Below are 19,974 nucleotides of genomic sequence, written 5' to 3'. Positions count from 1 at the left end.
ATTTTAAAAGCTTTCAGAAATAATATCTGTTTAAAGGTCTGGACAGTAATTGCTGATACGAGACTACATTGATCAATGTGCAGAGCATGTGCATGTTTGCATGAAAACTGGCCTTCCAGGAAGAAAGTAATGTATCTTGATTTACTTTTTACTGCTATTCACTTTTTCTGTTATTTGGCAGGACATTTTCTGTAGCACAGTATTCCTGCAAAGCCTCTGTTGGAACAGACTGTAAATGGCAGAAATGGGACACAAAAGCCAAGTGTGTCTGCCCTTCCAGCTGATCACCTGATAGACTGAAATTATAGCAACATCTGTAAGCTCATCTTTTACCACTTTGAACAGAGTACAGGTGAAATCCCTTCCCTCATCAACAGCGAAGTTAAACACACATTAGTCTGTCTCACGTTATGTGTCATAATTTTTAAATACATTTTCCTTATAAAGGAGGATGACTTTGAATCCAAAATGGAATATTAAGTTTCCAAGGGGCACAATTTTGAAATTTGTTGTAGTGACTATGCCTAATAACAGAAGTACTGGTGCTACAGCAGTAACAAAGCATTCTTTCCTTACTACTTATATGTTGTACTGTTCTGTTTCAAGGAGAGGTATATTTTGAAAAGCTGCTGAATAAATTGATTTTCACTGTGTTCTCAGCAGATTAACAGTAAGTGGAAGCTATCCTTTCACAAAGTTTTATCACTTCTTTCGAAAAGTCCTCCCTCTTCAATCCATTCTGAGACCAGTAGTGGCCTGCTGATGGGAATGCATCTTATAAACCTGCAGATAAATGTCTCCTGGCAATGCTTACACAGACTTATCTTTTTCTAACTGAAGACTTCGTGCTGGCTCTCTTTTAAAGGAGAGATTGTGCAAGCCTCACATCCAGGGCTAATGTAAAGAAAGGGAAGGTTCAGGTTCATAGGTGCTTACAGCTGCAGACAAAAAGTTAAACAAATACCCTATACTTGCAAAATGGTAGAAATATGGACTGGGACAATTTGCCTAAACTCACTCGTTGTCATGGCAGAGCTGCACATCTGGTGAAGTACTTATTTGAAATTTTCCTAAAATAGTATGGTATCAAAACTATTCTTACCATCAGAGACTTCTGGGGTGTTGGGCTCATCCGAATCGACCATGGCAGAATTCCCTGAGTCAGGCAGAGCAGTGGCATCAGGCATTACACCAATCAGCATCAGCTCTACTCTCTGTTCCAGTCTCTGCCTGGCTTGACAGCGGATCACAACTACAGAAAAGCAAATACATCTTATTTGCAAAGCACTGGCATCTTGATTTTAACAAAGCAATTAAACATGGAAGTAAAATGTGCTAAGAGAAAGACAGAATTCCAGTAATGAGCAAGACAACTACAAGCTTTTCCCAAACTCCACTTTCTATTGTTCTGTTGTGGTGGGTGAACTAGTAGAAAATATTGCTAAGCAAACAAAAATCTATTCAGTCAGCTCCCAACATCACTTGTAAATTCCTCTCTTACCTTTTATCATGAAATATATTTTCATTTTAGTTTAACTGCTAGTAGGAATTATGGCATAGTTTGAAATATGCCAGGAAGAAAGGAAGACTGAAACAAATCCAAAAAATAGAAAGTTTTAAGATTAAATGAAATAATATTAAGTTACTCTTTGCTTTCTTAGTTTAAGAATACTGTTGTTCAAACTTGAACTTTAATAGAAATATGCCAGAATAAAAAGCATTCTTGCATGAGCTTCTGTTTGAAGCATCATAGAACTTCCTTCAGTTCAGTAAGTGATTTTAATTTACTGCTTCCAAAGTATGTCTTTTCCATTACAAAGTTGTTAGATTTTAGCTTTTACACTAGTTTTTACAAAGATTATTTCAATAGCATTTTTTTCTGGTTCTTTTGTATTTATTTGTACAGAAAAAGAAGAAAATTACATAAAAAGCGCCGAAAAAAATGTTTTCCCAAAGAAAAGACCTAGAACTTCCTAGGCCCCAGAGTTCCCTAGAGTTCTGGGAACCAACATGAAAAAGAACAGATGACCATGTACTTTTCAGTTTCAAGGTCAAAAAGACATTTTCATCAGAATTAGACCCAATGTTTCTTCAAAAGTTAACTCTGAAGTTAACATCAGGAATTAATGATCAATAATTTGGAACCATACCATGCTAAATAATTATGCAGTGTTTAAAAAAAAGAGGAAGGAAACCTTTTTTTGATATGTTTATTTAGACTCAACTTTCAGTTCTGGCACTTTATTCACTACCATTATTCTGCAAAATACAGAATATCACAGCAAGTTCAGGTAATTTCCTTTCTCCCTTGGTCTTTCCCTGTTTAACAGAGTGTAAGTAATTTGTAGAGATCTCACATAATTTCTATAAGGGAGACTTACCAAAATAGTTAAACACACATCTTTTTGTTTAAATATATGACCTTACCTTCTCTGTATTCCAGCAGGTTACCAAATGTTTCAGATTACTGTGTGCACATTGTGTCATTTTCTATTTTACAGTTCATTTTACTACCAAAATTGATTTTACTTTTTTTTTTTTCCTAAATGGCTAAGTAATATTTATGAATAAAATTCAGATACAGCTAGGATTTGACTGGACAAGTCCCTGAGCAAGTTGCCCTTGAGCAGGTGGCTGGATTAGATGACCCCCAGTGGTACCCTCCAATTAAAATTGCTGTATGCTTCCTTGACTCTACATTCTACAAGAATTAAAAGAATATTCCAGATCATCCTCCATTTGTAATCACTTTTATAAGATAGCCAAGGTATCATCTACTTAACATGTACTACACGAGTTGTGACCACTGATCATTTTAATTGGTCTCATGAGATAGAAAGCCAAGTGACTTCTAGAAGTTTAAGTATATTAAGATGCAAATAAGAATGACCCAAAGATGAACTCCCTAATATACCAGCAAAACAGCTTGGGATTTTTCACAGAAACTTGTAGCCTCCGGGCAATTCTAACAAATGTCTGCATTAGAAGAGATGACAATACTCTTTTGATCATTATTAATTTTACTTTATTTTTTTTAAGTAGATTTCTTGTTATTACCTGCTTTGGACTTATACCTTACAACATAAGTTTTCTAAATGCCCATTTATAACTGAAAACCATGGGCTTTCTGAGTCAAGGTTGGAATGGAAAATTTCATAAACACAAACACCTATTTCTGTTTTCTGGGACATTCTTGAAAGACCTAGTACTTTTCTGGGAAAAAAATATTAGCCCAGCATAACATGCTGATGGCCGAAGAATGATATGTATTCAAAATTAATACAATGCTTTTTTTATGTATTACAAACATTTATTGAACATGTGGACTATGAACATATCACTAACATATGAACTAATGGATAACATAGTTATAAATATGCTACAATTTAGTTTTGCTGTTATAAAAAAGTATTTAGTAATTTAAAATTACTTAAGAGTTGTTAGTATGTGAGCTTCTGATCATATACAGAAGTGATGTCATTTAAGCAATTCATGAATGCTAAACATTTTAATTCATAACATACAGAAAGTACTGGGTCCTGCACCTGGCCCACAATAACCCCAGGCAATGCCCCAGCTTGGGCAAGAATGGCTGGAAAGCTGCCCAGTGGAGAAGGACCTGGGGATGCTGTTGAAAAATAGGCTGAACATGAGCTCAGCTGTGCCCAGGGGGCCAAGAAGGCCAGTGGCACCTGGGCTGTGTCAGGAACAGCGTGGCCAGCAGGAGCAGGGCAGTGACTGTCCCCTGTACTGGCACTGGTGAGGCCACACTGCCAGGGCTGTGTCCAGTTCTGGCCCCTCAGCTCAGGAGGGACATTGTGGGGCTGGAGTGAGCCCAGAGGAGGTCAGTGGAGCTGGGAAAAGTCTCAAGGTTAAGTCCAAGAAGAGTGACTGAGGGAGCTGGGGGTGTCTAGCCTGGAGAAAAGAAGGCTCAGGAGAGACCATCTCCATCTCTAGAACCACCTGGAAGGAGTTTGTAGCCAGGTGGGAGTGAATCCCTTCTCCCAAGTAACAAGTGTCAGGACAAGGGGAAATGGCCACAAGCTGTTTATCACAAGGGAGATTTAGATTGGATCTTGGGAAAAATTTCTTCATGGAAGGGGTGGACAGGTGATGGAATAAGGTGCCCAGAGAACTTATATGTGATTATTCCCCCAGAGAACTGGGGGAATCATCACACCTGAAAATATTCAGAAACCAGAGCTGTGGTGCTTAGGGATGTGGTTTAGTGGTTACATGAAGGTGCTGGGTTAATGGTTGGACTCGATCTTAGAAGTCTTTTCCAGCCTTAATGATTCTGTGATTTCAATGAAAGCAACAGCCCAATAAAAGGGAGATTTATCATTAAGAGTGCCAGTGAATTACACAACAGCTTTAAATAAAAACAACAAACATCCACATTAATATACATAGTTCTAATGCTAATGAGACTCATTAAAGCCATCATTTTGGGCAACAGCTGATTACATGATAATATTCTGTTTCATTCCTTAAGGTATTAAAGTGCAAATTAAAGAGATGAAAGCTCTAATTAATACCACATCATTGCCATTTGTGTACAAGTAAAGGATCCTTAAGCAATATAAATTAATGACAGTACAAATATCTATGTTTTTCCAGAAATTGCTCCTGTATCTTAATATATTTAATGTAGACAGTTATTGTATTCACTTATCCCGTCAACAAAAGGTAAGCTGAAAGGACAAGCTGGTATAGAATTGGTCCCACATCTACACATTGAGCTGTAGTTTCAGGGTTATAGATTTAAAAAGCTGTTCACAACTTCCTGTTTTATAGCTCTGGAATAATATCACACCTTAAAAATACAGATGGACAAATATATAAGCATTTACTATGCCCAAAATAAGCATGAAACCTGCAATAATGTCACTCATCTTTTAATGCAAGATCACTTCTCAGGAGCAAAGGGAAAACTGCTAATCACACTGCTTTATATTCTGGTTTGGATTAAGACATGAAATTCAAGGCTGAGAGGAGCAGTGAACAATTTTTTGCACCCTGCAGACTCTCAAGAAGGGTTTTCTGGGAATGCAAGAAGTCTACCCTTGAGTCCTTTGTTCAGCTTAACTTAAATTCTCCAACTCAGGATTAATTGCGACACTGAAGGGCACAGGCCTTAAGATTTACAACTGCCCCCAAGTCCTTTTATCCACAATAAGAACAAAGTAATGATCCAGATTTGATCTAGATTTGCTTTGGAAGTCAGAGTAGATTTTAATATGTGGTTTTCTTTTTTTTAAAGATATAGCCAAGTACTGCTGGAAATTCTTGTGATCAAGCAGGTGAGAATAAACCGAGTATTCAGTTTTCTTAAATACTCTTAAATATATTATTCAAGCTTTTTCCAAGCATAACCTACCTGATTTCTGCTGTGGTGCTTCAGGTGTTCCATTAATCGGATAGATCCAAAGTATTCCCTGAGTTTCCCCATTCTCTGCTACAGTAACATTGCTAGAAAAATAATAGGATCATTTAGGCTGCTGAAAATTCTGCTTCCAAAGTAAACTAGACTTAACAGTAGTTGGAAAGGTTGGACTCTATTGTATGCTGTAATGCTAACCATATCTGAGAAAAATATGGAATAAAATCCAGTTAAAAATATCAGCTATAAATTATATCAGCTATAACTCAGATCCACTTAGTGTATTCAAATATTATAGATCTGAAAACATTTGGCCTGATCTGCATTCTGTCAGGTTATCACTGAAATGAATTTTCTGTAGTTCATGAATTACATAAAAATATCAGGATGAGAATCATTATTATCCCAAATATATTGAAAAAACAGAGGTACCTAAGAGCTTTCATTTGCTCAATATCCATAACTGCACCAGCAGCCAGTACTTTACATTTTCTTTATTTAAAGCAAGAATAGGTAGGTATTATAACACACAGAAACTTTACCCTGAATTTGCATACTTTGCAGGGTACATTGAAATCTATTGATGGATACACACTGCCCTCAAAATCAGACACTGGACTGCCCTTGGGAGCTACACATGAATAGTCAATGGGATAAATAATGATAGGATTTAGCATCCTCAACTACTTTTTCCTTTCCTATTAGAATAAATTACCTGTTTAAGTCTCTATTTGATCCAGCAGTAACCTCATAAGGCCAGTTTTCACCGTTTTCCCTCAATACATGAATTACCAACACTGCTTTATAAATTTTCATTTCAGCTGGCATGAATAACACGGGGATTTCCAGTTTTTCTTTTGGAGCTAAACGGATTCCTGCAAGATGGAACAGACTGTTGTGGTATTTTGAAAGTTTTCAAAATATTTACTATCATTTTACTCATATCTTTCCCTTTTACTTTTTTAATTACTGTTTAACTTTGCCTCATATTCTATGGTTTTCCCTGTAAAAAAATTAAATTTTACCCTACCTTTGCTACATAATAAACCAAAACAAAACTACAATTAAGTGAATGTCCCACTTAACATCCTGTGTAACATATGCATGTCAGTCCCATGATTTTACAAGGCCTAAGTCATGTTTTTTTCAGCTGTGGTTTACATCTGTGAGTAAGAGAGCATAAAAAAAGTCAATCCAAAAACAAATGCTCCCATTCAAGACAAGTGTAATATGTTTAAAAGAATCTTTATTATTATACAAACCACACCTTTTCCATATGATTTTTTATCTGATTGATTTTACAGTTAAAAATATAACTAAACTAATGTTGTCTCTTAATGAAGATAGCCTGGTATTTTGAATCTTTAAGGGCCTTTTTCCAGTGACTTGCCAGTCTGCAAAGTGTCAGAATTCTACCTCAGCTATTTCAGAAATAATCAAAAGATTACACAGAATAGAACAATCAGTCTTTTAACTATAAAGCTCTGTTTTTTAAAAATAATTCTTGGAATTTGCAGGAAATGGCACCTCAGGTTTAGGGTTTCATCTTTAATTTTGTCTGCAGAAAATCCTCTTCTTATGAGTAACTACTTCTACATTAGGCTTTGAATCAGTTTTTGTGATAATATTTCACACTTTCTACAATGAATACAATCTGATACAGTTCTGTGGGTATCAGTCCCTGAGAATGACTGCATCTGCTGGAGTCACCCTGCCTGGGACATGCAGCACACTCCTGGGGATTTTTGATCATCACCAGGGTAATTTTTCCTGCTCAAAAAATGTCAGCAGGGAAACTTTACCTGCTGCTACAAATGGTCACCAGCCTACAGCCAAAACTCCTTGAGGGTGAAGACCTCAGTGCTGAGAGTTGTACAAGAGTGGGTAACACAGTCTTGGGAAGGATGAAATAGAAAAAAAAAGTGGATGCACAGAAGTTTGGAAATGAAGGTGAAAGTGTAGGGAGACTGAGTAAAATGATGTCAGACAGGAATACAGGAATGGCCAGAAAGACAAAAAAGTTTCAAGTCATATCAGGGAAGGAGAGAAGGATTTGAAAACCAGCTCTTCAAAACACAGAATAGGAGTCTGGGCTCCTCATCTGTACTAATTCCCCACCAGAATTTAATTATAAAATCTACAGGTGTCAAGCTTTTTGCTAGAAACACTCTTAAATTAAAATAAACTAACCAAATTAAGATGGGAAAATCAATCTTAAGTTAGGTAAGTCAGGAATATTTAAAGCCACACAAGGATTTCTACTTCTCCCAGTTAAAAAAGGTCTCAGGACATCAAATATAGACAGACCACTGCCTCACTTTATTATGAATGTGAAAAGCTGTAGGAAATTCTTACCTAAACATATCTGAATTTCTGTATGTAAGTTTATCATATTCTAATTATGAAAATTAACCAACTGCTTTGCATTTCTGATTGCTTAATTCTTGTGTATTTGTAGAGGTTCATCATGGTAAGAGCAATTTGCCTTTGAAATAATTACTTGAAAAGTTTTGTATCATGAAAGAGCTTGAAAATATCCTAATTAAAAATCCATTAAAATGTTAATATCTAAATGAAAAAAATAAACTATACTTTTTTTTCTCATTTTGACAAAGATTTAAGATTTTTCTTTAGATCTTTGAGGCATTATCTATCAAGCCCAAACCCAGATTTAAAAGATATATTATATACACCCATATTGTTGGCAAACTCATGGTCAAAGTGAAAATCTTTTAAAATTAGCAACTCATTTTTAATCCAATGTCTGAAATAAATAAGCTGATATCAGGCATAGTTGCAATACTCCTGAAGACATCTGAACTGGGATCCATCCCTCTGGATCAGAAACCCTCTGCAGCTCTGACACAATGTTCTCTCCCAGTGAAAGAAGAGTCAGCTCTCTGCTGGGATTTTCCCACTCTGGGCTCACTCTGGCCTAATTAAGACATAGGCATGTAATATTTTTAAAACAGAAGAGTCCACTCCAGGATATATTTGCAATTAGATTGCCTTGAATCCACAGATACATGGATACCAAAATAATGTAAACACTTTGTAACACCATTACAGCACATCTTTAAGTTTCATTTGCAAAGCTTTTAACAGATGGCAAATAGAACAGACTGTAAACTTATAACTAGTTATATACACTACATAGATATTTTGAACTGTAGCTTAATTATGCCTGTTACAGGACAGAGCCCCTTGGTTTTTTTAAATAGATTTTAATACAGAGTCCATATGATAGCATTCTGGGTCATTCTGGCAGAAAATTGGTTATTAAAGATCATGAAAAGACAAATTTTATAATATTGCTGTTGAAACAGATTGTATTCACATTCTTAATAAAAAAACCTTCTTAATTGAAGATGTTCATAATGATGGTAATTTTTATATCACCAGGCTTGCCTGCAGCTGTCAACTAACCAAGTGATCATTAACTGCTAATACCAATTTATTTCATTATGATTTTGGCTAGTTAATAAGATACATAAAGTAGGCCTAACAGCAAAAATAACTTGCTTTTATTTTTCCTTTCCCGTTTAGAGAATTTGGGCTAGCACACAGGAAATAGCTCTTGTGTATGACTTTAATAAAAATCAGTGCTGCCAAGCAAGTTGTTCCTATTTGCCCGGGGACCCCAAGCCCCTGCCAGGGATATAAAAAATTAATAACAATGGCTGACCCCTTGTCTTTGTGCAAGTGTTTATACTGCAATGAGTATCCACAAATTCTTTGTAAGAAATCCACAGGAAGTCCCTTTTCTGAATACAGGTACATCACATTTGGTAAAAAGCTTTGGGGCAGATTTTGATAATACCCCATTCCTCTTTCACTGTCCTACAGCACATCTGGAATCAAATTTAGCAGAGTAAGCTCACTGATGCTTTAAAGACTGAAGGCATCTGACTCAAACCAAGGGCTGCAATTTGAGTCAACTGCCTTGCAAAGAAGTGTGTGGAGCTCTGCATCCTCCCCCATTTCATTTTTAGGAAGTCTTTTGTTCAGCCTTGCCTTTAGCCTCCCCAGAGGCTGCTGGAGAACACTGCTGGAGAACATTGATCCTGTAAAAGATTCCTCAGGCACTGAGCCTAGAACTCAGAATTGGATTAGATAATAAATCAAAATTTATTTCATATTCCTGACTACAGTTCTTTGGGACACTGCACTGTGGTTGAGTTCTGTGTAACTTCTGTGTCAGCCCTAGAAAGCTGAGCACAGTGAGAATTAAAATTACAGCAGCAGTGGATGTCCATAGCTGGGATGATATTTGGAAGGAATACAGATAGGTAAAGATGCATTTTTTGCTTCTACAGTAGATTAAGAAAAATGATAGAAGTAAGCATACCAGGCAGTGCCATGTTGATAAAATTGTGATGTCAAGGAACAAAATATTCTGCAATATCTCATCCTCCCATTGAACTTTAACCTAAAACCATGTATTTTTCATATTATTAAGGTGCTTTGTGGGTAGATTTTCTAGATGTTGACCTGCATCTCCCTGATGCACTGCTTTTAATTCTGAGTGTCTCCCATTGATTTTACCGAGAAGAAGAGCACTCTGTTCAGTCTCCTTTAATTGAAAAAGATGAGACAGAACTCAGAATATATTGTTGAAGTCTCATGGAGAATCATTTAGGAGGGGCAATTTTTATTTTTTAGTTTTCTTGATAGTTTCTCCAATAAAATTACAATAGCAGCATTTCAATGAAACCCACAGACAGCTCTGCTAAATTTAGCACTGGCCATGTAAATGTCAACCTAGTATAATTAGGTCTCTTTTCTCCTATTTTCTCCTATTATCCTATAGGAAAGGGCAACCTCCAAAATATTCGTACACAGCAGCTGCCATTGGGGAATTACTGCTAATTCCTTCTCAAGGAACTCATCCAGAAAAGGAGAATTGATATCAGATAGTAAAGAGTGAGATGTTGTCAGCACACCAGTATCTGAAATTCATAAAAAACTCAGGCCTAGGTATTAATTTATTTTCATCTGCTGGAAGAGATAAAATCCTGGGTCAAATATGAAAACTAGGATCTTTTATAGCAGCTCCCCCAGAAGTGTATCATTGCTAAATCCCAAGAGTTTAATAAAGAACAGACAACATTTCTGCCCTGACTCTTATTAAGGGTGGGCTCATTTTTATTTGTGTATTTTTCTTTTTTTTTACTGCTTCAAATGAGGCTGCTTGAATTTTTTATTCCCTTTCATTAAAACACGATCACAATCCCTTGTTATGGATTCTAATTAAAAAACTGTGAAAGCAGCAGCCTGTGTTAGTTTTGCTACATCAGTATCATAATTATTCAGTCTCAATGAGCAAATATAAATAAAATTTTCTGAATTAGCAGTATCATACAATAGCCAACAGCCCCCATCCATGGAGATATTCAAAATTTGACTGGACATGATCCTGGACAACCCAATGGAGATCACCCTGCTTGAGCCACAAAGGGTTTGGATGGACAAGGTGATCTCAGAGGTTCCTTACCACCTAAACAGTTCTATGATTCTGGAATTCTGAGGTTATGATAAATCACTAGGGTTTGTCTTGTTTCTCTTTTTAAGAATTCATTTAAAATTCATCCTTGTTTGCAAAACCAGACACAAATACATTTCTCAGTGAATCGCAGGTGATAAGAAAAACAGCACAACCCACAAAGGGAAAGCACAAAGGCAAAAACTAGAGATCACCCTGACATAACAATTAGAATTTGGGTGCAATTACAGGAAAAGAAGCAGGATACTCCTATTTGCATCTTCTCTGGGACAAATAAAATGGAACATTATGCACTTCAAGGTATTTCAAGTTCCATACAAATAGGTAAGTAAAAGAACTAATAAAATAACCATGAAAAATGCCAAAAATTAAATTAGTCTCATCCCATGTTTTAATATTTACATCACCATTTTCCTTCCTGCAGTAAAGTTCATTTAGGTAGGTGGCATGCCAGAGAGCTTCCTTTCACAGATGGTCCAAAATTATTGCATTTCTAGGGGACTCTGCTTCATGAATTATGGATACTTACACCAAGAGGTAGAGTTGTGTTTTCCCTTTCCTCTGGCAGTTTCACAAAATCCCAAAATACCTGAAGCTGGAATGGACCTCTGACAGATAAATGGTCTGTCAAACCTCTCTCTTCCAAGCAGAGTCACCTACCTGGACCTTGTCCAAAAAAAGCTTCGGATATCTCCAAGGAGGGAGACTCCATAATTTTTCTGGGCAACCTGTTCCAGTGCTCAGTATTCCTCACAGTAAAAAAAGCATTCTCTTTGCTCAGATGAGAATTTCCATGTTGCCTGTCACTGGGCACCACTAAAAGAGCTCTTTTCCCATCCTTTTTGCACCCTCCCTTCTGGTACTTATACAGAATAATAAAATCTCTCTGAGCTGATTAATTACTTAGTTGTAAAAGTTAAGTCATGAATATGCAGCTCACATGCTAACAAATAATTTCACAAATGACTGGTTAAAATTTTGTAAGTTGCTTTAAGAAAGACATGGCACAAATAAAGGCTCCACAACATCACTGCCATAAGCACATAATAAAATGTATTAGAGCATGTTTATAAGATTTGTTCACCATTTTATGGATCTTGTGTTAATACAATTTTGCATACTTCTGGCAGAGACTTTCTGGATTAATTAAGAGTTTTAATTTAGAATCATTTCTTTCTGGTACAAAATAATGGATACAAGTTAAACACTTGCTATTTAGATTAAAATAAATAGATTGAGAACAGGGCTCAGTAATCAAATATGTTGTTTCATTTAATGCAATTTATTTTGTTTTTAAATGAAGCATGTCTGAAAGGCCAAGTATATATTTTTCCTTCAATTTATAAAATTATCCTTCTCTAACTTGTAGCTTACAGTACAGTTTCAACAAAAATCAAAACAATTATTTTGACAGAAGCACCTATTATATTTATTTATTGTTGAAGTGCAGTAACAACTGTGCTTACAATGGTTAAACACACTAAGGAAAAAAATGTTTCCAAGTGCAGTAATTAATTTCTATGCTGACAACCAAAACAAGCAAAATCATATTTAAGATCTTTGACTATGAGAAAGCTTGAAAAAACTCATATAACAGAAATAATGAAAGTCACATTCTCTTACTGAGACTAAATAAAAAAAGGTTTTAAAACCCCAACATAAAATTGTCACTTAATATATTTCACAACAAAGTCTCCATCATTTCCCAATCACATCTGATTATAAATTTTGCTGTAATAATCTGCAGTAATACACAAATCATGTAAAATCATAAACTGATTTATCATAGATCACCCCTCTTATCTGTGAACTCTGATAGCTGCAGCTCTGACTTCGGGTAGGTATTACAGACTTGTCTAAAAATCAAACAAAAAATGGACCAACATTCATATAGGCGCCACAGTCAATTATATTCTACGTCCCTGCTGCTACCTTATGCACTTGTCTTGACACCCTGGGATATTTTTGCAATTTTCCTTCAGAGATGCTGGGCTGATGGGCTTGGGGTTCATTTTACAGAAATCCTGATGTGGGCAGCGCATCAGGAAAGACACATCCAAATGAAAGATACGAGAACAGTAAGGAAGCAAGGCTGAACCAAGCAGCACAGAGCATCACAAGGCAAATGTCAGAGAAGGAAAACCATTGTAAAGCCAGGGAATAGTTCAGCAGTAGGGATGGAAAAATGAACAAACAAAGCACCTGAGGAAGCAGCAAAAGTGTAACAGGTATAGACAGTAACCCGTAAAATGAAGCCACCGCAGACAGAGAACAGAATGTGTGGGGAAAGCCAGACTATTATATTAAAGTCATTTGTAAGAGTAAGGAGTGAAGAATAATCAGGAATGAAAGTAGTAAGTTTTCTATTTCATATCCTGCTGTCTAACACTTGTTCTAAAACTTCATGGTGTACTGACAGTTTATCTTGCTCTCTCCTTCCAAATCTACTTTTTCCCCTCAATAATCTGACAGTTGATAGATACACCCCAACCTCCTTTGACCAGTTCATATACTTAAAATTGTTTACCATCTTTATTTTCCTGACGACAATTTTATGTTGATAAAACTTTACAGATCATCCTGGCATCGGAAATCTAAATGTCTGCAACATAGTAATGTCCTAGATCCACAGTCACTGAAAGCAGCAGGCAAACTTCAAAGTCAAAGATGCAAACCCTCTTCCAAATCAGCACTGTAAAAGATGCAATGCTACACCTCTTCTCCGAGTGATTATATTTGTGACAGAATAAACAACAGGAAAGTAAAAGCTCAGTCACATTAGGTCAATTTTCCTTTCCTTAGCTAATTATTAATTTTAGTTCTTCACAATTTTAAGTATAATTGACATTCTCAAGAGAGATTAATTGATAAGTAGTTATATAGAAGAAAGACCAAAAACTCAGTGTGGATGGAGAGTGTTGAGCTGAGTGAAGTGATTAAGATGGCCATATCTTTTTAAAAATAGAATCTTACATTCTCTGCTTTGGTAACAGAAAATCTACACCCACTCAACTTCTCTTTCCCCTCTGCTACACTGCATTAGTTGAGTTCTGTGTGCAACAAAACACTCTACAAGCACAACCTGCCTAAAATCTCAACAAAGTAGAAAATCACCACAGAAATATTTTGAAAATGCAAAAGCCACACAAGAAATGGCATATGCTTCTTAAACAACAGTGACTTTCAATTTAGTGCCCAGCCACAAAAAAACATACCAAACTTCATCCTTTCTTAAGTTCATGCTATCCTAAGTATTAGCAAATAAATTAAAAACTATGACAATTTCCCTATTTCTTAATCTTTTTCTAGATTGAAACATACACAAAAGTGTCTTGACTTCATGCCTGAAAGGAAACTGTAATTGCTTCAGTTCAAATGTAATTGAATTTCTGACACATGTCAAATATCTGATTACTTTTGACAGATGTGTTTTTACTTTCACTTTAAACTTCAAGGATATATGTATCTCTTAGTCTGATCTCTGAAAGCACAGTCAAATTCTGAAGCTATGGCAGATTTTAATCAACATCTGCAAAGTGTTGTGAAATCACTAATGACACCAGTGCTGTTACATTATTTCTACTTGTTAGATACAAACAAAAATTGTACTGCTTGCTACAAGTATTCAGAAAATATATCACACTTCATACAGCAGAGAGTAACTGGAAACAGTGTGACTGTGAGTCAGATATATAGATATATATAGATATATATATCGAGTTATGCATTTTCATAATCCTGGTGAGTACACTCTTCATCATTTGAGGTTTTACAGGTTTCTGTAGTAAGGCAGAATTTATTTCTGCACTTTTTTTTTGGTCTCTTCATACTCAAGAAAATAGATGAATATGGTAAGAGGAAACCCTCTTTAAAAGTAACATTTGCCTATTAATTTGACTTCTGTCATAAAACAGTGAATGTCATAACCCACAATATGCTACATGTTTTGCATTGCAATGAACAGCAGTATTATTCTAAGTGGACTAACAGTAACTTCATCTTAGCCTATCAAATTAGATAAATATTTTTATTGCTCTACTTTTGTATTCTTTTGAATACCTACAAAGAAGAAGAACAAATAAAATAGGAAAGAAAATTATTTTATTTCATTATAAATTCCTAAGCAGAGCACCAGTTTTTAGAGCTGAAGGTTCAGTCTTTAACTATTCTAAAAGTTGGTCCCTTAAATGAAAGTTTTCTCTTATTCACAGTTTTTCAGATAGAGTTCTATGTCCTTCTCCTTACAGGTAAAATATTCAAAGGTCAGCCGGGATATTGCTGCAATGTAACTGAAGCATTTGGGGCTTAGCTAGGAACTGATATCTTCAGAGAGTGTGGACTTCACACAGAAATAGCCTAAGACATTAAGATCAACAACAGCAACAGAAAACTTGGCACTTAAACCAACCATTCCTCTCTTCCTAATGCCAGTTATGAGTTCAAGATGTTTCCTGTGGTCTATGGAAGTGAGAAGGAAAAAAAAAATCATGCGCTCTAAAACAAGGGTTGCAGGACTCAATTCATAAAATTTTATGTAGGAAAAGTAAATCCCTGAGAGCAGAAAAAGAGCCTTCTTTTATTTTTCTATTTATTAGGCCGTCATTTTGATTACTTCCTTAGTCAGGAGAAAATACAGTCGAACAATAGCCCAGTTGTCACTGCTGTTGGATTTTATCTTATTTTTAGGAATGAGTACTGACTTGACTGCAGTGGCCTCATACAGAGGCCAGCAATCATACCTCTAGGATGACAATTTATAGAATACTTCTTATGTTCTTACTGCTCTCATTGACAACAAAAACCTGCTCCAGAGTTTATCAAGACTATCACAGAACAGTAATTCATCCCTAGAGGAAATACAGAAAAAAAATCAGCAATATTCTCTAGCAAGAAACTCTGTTGAGCTGTCAAGTGCCTTTCTACTTCAGAGATATTTTTGATTTTTATGGACAAACTGGTAACTCACATTGACTTGTTCTTTTTTTAACAAGTAACGATTTCTGACAGAATCCATTTTTCCAAACTCTGAAAATTCTCATGTCTACACAATACCATCTTTTATTGTCAGTGTGATTTCACATGCTGGTTATGTACATTCCTGCCACTCAATCATTACACCATGTTAGGACACATGAGTTTAGAAATATCCAGAAATATTTTAAGTCTGCTACAAAGATCTGGGAGATGTTGGCTCAGTGAATGTGACATGTGGCTAATCACCCACCAGACTCAGGTAAAGCTACAGATCGTAATTAAATTTCATTAAGATTTCATTCAAGTATTGCAATATTTTATCTTTTGAATTTCTGTGGTTAATATGATAATTATTACAATTCTCCTGGTTCCCTGAGGGGCAGTTGAAATGTGGTATCAGTTTCCAGCCATAAGGACAATTAGCAGTTCATGGCTGGGGACTGTGCATTGATTCCTGCTGTGTGAACAAGGTTAAAATCACCCCCCCAGCTTTAATTTAGAGCAAAGCGTAATCAGTATTCCAAAAATCCAATAAATATGAGCTGCTGACCTCTGAAATTGACAGATTAATATAGAGGGATATACTTGAGGGCTTCATGAAAAAGAATAAAATGTTTAGAAGCAAATATGTAGGAAAATAACTAGATTATAAAAACATAAAATTAAGCCTAAAAATGGGAATTAATATTAAGATATTGTGGAAGGGACCAAGGACCCAAATTACTTGACAGTGTCAGGATGATTCTGAATCAGAGAAGACAGGCTTTGGATGACTCAATGGTAATTGGAGCTGCAGTGTTTCTGAGCAGGGGCTGTTGCAGATCCTGTACCCCTCTGTGAATCCAGAAATGGAAACCATACACTATCAGCCACAAATCAGTAGGCAAGATGACTACTTCATTTTCACATGAAATACAAAACAAATGTCTGAAATTTAGCTTTTACTTATTTTTATGCACAAACTGTTTGCATCTCCAGTAAGTGACCAGTTTTCTTTTGATTCAGGAAGGAAGAAAACCCATCATGTCTGATTCTCCTCTAAAACTTAGTTAAAATATAGCAGAAGATAAAATGACAATACCTTTCTGGAATAAAAGGAGACATTTTAGGTCAGTAACTGTAGCTTCCTCTGACAATAACTTGTGGTGCGATAACTGGGAAGGAAAATTTTCATGCAAGTAACTTAATCAATCAAGATAATCCAATTTAAATCTGTCAAAAAAAGAAGCTGCCAGCCTTCAAATCTAAGACATTTTCTCTCTCCATATGGTTTAGTTTCTAAAGCAGCTCAAGGCACAAGTGATTTGCAGTCAAACACTGAACAAATGTAGGGACAAATGCATTTCCCAACTGCTGTTTGTCATGAGTGCCAAGTAAAGAAAAGGCAGAGGAAAAAAAAAAATCCTGTGAGTAAAAATGACAAGGAACAGATCTTTACAAACTGTCATTTGGTATCAACCTAAAGGGAAAAAAAAAAAAGTTTATTTTCTGATACATGGCAGCAAGGAGTTAGAGAAGAGTAGAAGAAAAGAGTTTAAAAATAGTAATTCATCTCAAAATTTAATTTAATTTTTAAATATATTTCTTTTGTATATAGACTAATGACCAAAAAACTTAACATGCTGATTCTTTAAAGGCAATAGGCTACAATGTTAAAGAAAATTAGGTTTGTACAGTTTGTATCTATTGATGGTTCTTGACCCTGTTTTCATTCTGATGAAGTAAAAGAATAAGAAAAATAATAAAATGGAAATGCTGAAAATGTTAATTCAGAAACTTAAAAGTATTTTTTTCCATTTTGAGTTGTATTATTAAAGCATGTTTAAAGCATATTTGCTTATCCAGAACTCTACAGAGATATTTTTTTGTTTCTTCACTGCTAAACATTTTGGTCATTATGATCACCTAACATGACTTAAATACACAGGATTTCTCCGAACTCATTTGAAAAAAATCAAGGTTCAGTCTCAATAAATCTTCTTGAACAAGAGAATTTAATTAGGAAAAAACCCACAGCCACTTGATTTAAAACTTGTCAGCAATAGTGAATCCTCCACGTTTCATTGAGAATTGTTCTGAGAGTTAATTAAGCTCATTGTTAAAAATAGATTTCACTTTTAATTTGTCTACTGAATAACACTGACTAGTTTTCAGTCCCTGCTTTTTTCTGTAACAGTGAATGCTTCATCACCAACATTCTGCTTTTTAGAGAGGTAGCACAAATAAACTGCCACCAAAATTCTCTTTGGTCAGTTAATTTGGGATCACCTAATCTCTCGCTCCCATCTTGAGTCATTTAAAAATGCTCTTATTACGAAGATGAACAACAACTGCAGAAGGCAACCAAGGCTAATTAACATTGTATACCAAATAGTAGGGCTCTAGAAGTAAATAAGCTTCAAGAAGTTTGAAACAAAAAACCCTTTATTTCTTTAATCAATAAGATTGGTATCAAAAGGTAGAGGTACCAGAAAGCAGGAGAAAAGGTATTTCCACTTAATTTAGAGTTGGAAGAATTGGGTAAATCTGTAGATAAAGAAAAATAACAAAAAAATTAATTCTTGATTTGGAAAAGGGATAAATCAGTAAGAAGAAAAGATTAATAGGACACAGCTCTTGATTTTTCATTTGAAGGGATGTAAAGTAAGCTGGAAAGATAGAGATTATCCAACATTTCCTCAACAGCTAATGACAAGCTCTTATATTGTCTAGTGTCATGTGCTGTTATGTGTGACAAAACTGATTTGCTTGCTTGTGCATGAAGAAAACGTTGTTCACACAGGTCTGCAATACAGTTCTTTTCAGCAATCAAATTCTTATTTTCCTATTTAATGGAAAAGAGAAAATTGTATACAATGGCTATAAAAAACAAAATTGGAACAGCCCCTAAGAGGACAGCATGCAATTCAAGTTTTGGGTTCTGCTGATTGTATGCAGCAGATGTAATAAAGTAACAAACCTCAGGGATTAGCAGAAATTACTGGCACTCATGGTGAAAAGGGCAGTGCTACCTGTAATTAATAGATATCAATCTTTATGGGCATGTAATCTTTGTTTTATCTTAGTACCCTTCTGAAGGAGAAAATTATGTAATTTGTAAGGGGTTTTCAGTGTTTGTGAATAAATCAGATAAAAGACAATTCAACACCAGAAATTGTTGCAATACTATATTTTTCACCTCAGTGTACAAAATATTCTTAAACACAAGCAGGCAAACAAGGCAATGAAAAAACAGGATTTGCATTATTTGAGTTCGTCTATTACAAAATACCTCTCATGTTAACTAGACTGAATTTAACACCTTAAAGATGCAGTTAATAGTTCCAATTTAGAGACAGAAGAAACAGTCACATCATGAAGTTCCACAGACCTCTTGATGGTTGCACAGCATAATTTTAGTTCTAGGTCTCCTTTTGGACTTTGTATGAAAATTTGTTTTCCCATTGCTTCACCAAATGATTATGAGAAAGAAGATCTTACCTTTCCAGACTCTGGGTTTTATTTCAAAACAACCACAGCTTTAGTAGGGGGAAACCTTTATTACACCTATACAACTGTTTCCATGGTTTAAAATGAATAAAATGTTAAATTCCTTCTCTCAAGTAAAAGAAGATTTGTGAAAATAAAATTAAGTACCTTAACAAGATGTGAACACAGAAAGTACTTAAAGTTCAGTGCACTTTCACTATCCACCTAAATTTCAGAGGTTTTAACTATTTTCGCAAGCACAGGTTTTACCTAACGTAGCATATTAACAGCAAAAAGAGTAAAATCCTTGCACATAAACTACTGCATGATAAAAATAATGTCCTAGCAAGAGGAGTTGGAGAAAGTAAAACCCTCTTCAATGCTCTCACAACCCTTTAAATGTGCTGTCATCTCAAAAGATGCCATTACTGTGCAAAGAAGTAAGCCTCATTTCCCTCCACACAGCAGATGATACCAGATCAGTGACTATGAGTGTAATAAAGCATCTTATGTACATTGTTAACATAAACTTTGATGTTCAGCAAAGAATTTTGTACTGCATGCTTCAGTGGGTGTGAGGTGTTACTCCTTCTTATAGTAAAGGTCATGATGCAAACACTTCTCAGCTATTTGCAATGTAAGTCCT

General features: G+C 35.4%; 1 protein-coding gene across 1 annotated transcript in view; it reads right to left on the bottom strand.

Moving 5' to 3' along the window:
* CFAP47 (cilia and flagella associated protein 47) overlaps positions 1-19,974 on the bottom strand; it is a 260,715-nt gene that overhangs the window by 31,506 nt on the left and 209,235 nt on the right. The window contains exons 58-60 of the mRNA XM_088051635.1: positions 6,099-6,258; positions 5,381-5,472; positions 1,103-1,252 (exon numbers count right to left, since the gene is read on the bottom strand). Of these exons, the coding sequence (XP_087907761.1) occupies positions 1,103-1,252; positions 5,381-5,472; positions 6,099-6,258 (402 nt within the window). The remainder of the gene's footprint in view (positions 1-1,102; positions 1,253-5,380; positions 5,473-6,098; positions 6,259-19,974) is intronic.

The sequence above is a fragment of the Pseudopodoces humilis genome, chromosome 2, assembly GCF_049639895.1.
Source record: "Pseudopodoces humilis isolate 2021_Gansu_Grassland_sample_001 chromosome 2, ASM4963989v1, whole genome shotgun sequence".
In the NCBI taxonomy this organism is placed as follows: Eukaryota; Metazoa; Chordata; class Aves; order Passeriformes; family Paridae; genus Pseudopodoces; species Pseudopodoces humilis.
This window is presented reverse-complemented; position numbering and strand designations above follow the sequence as displayed.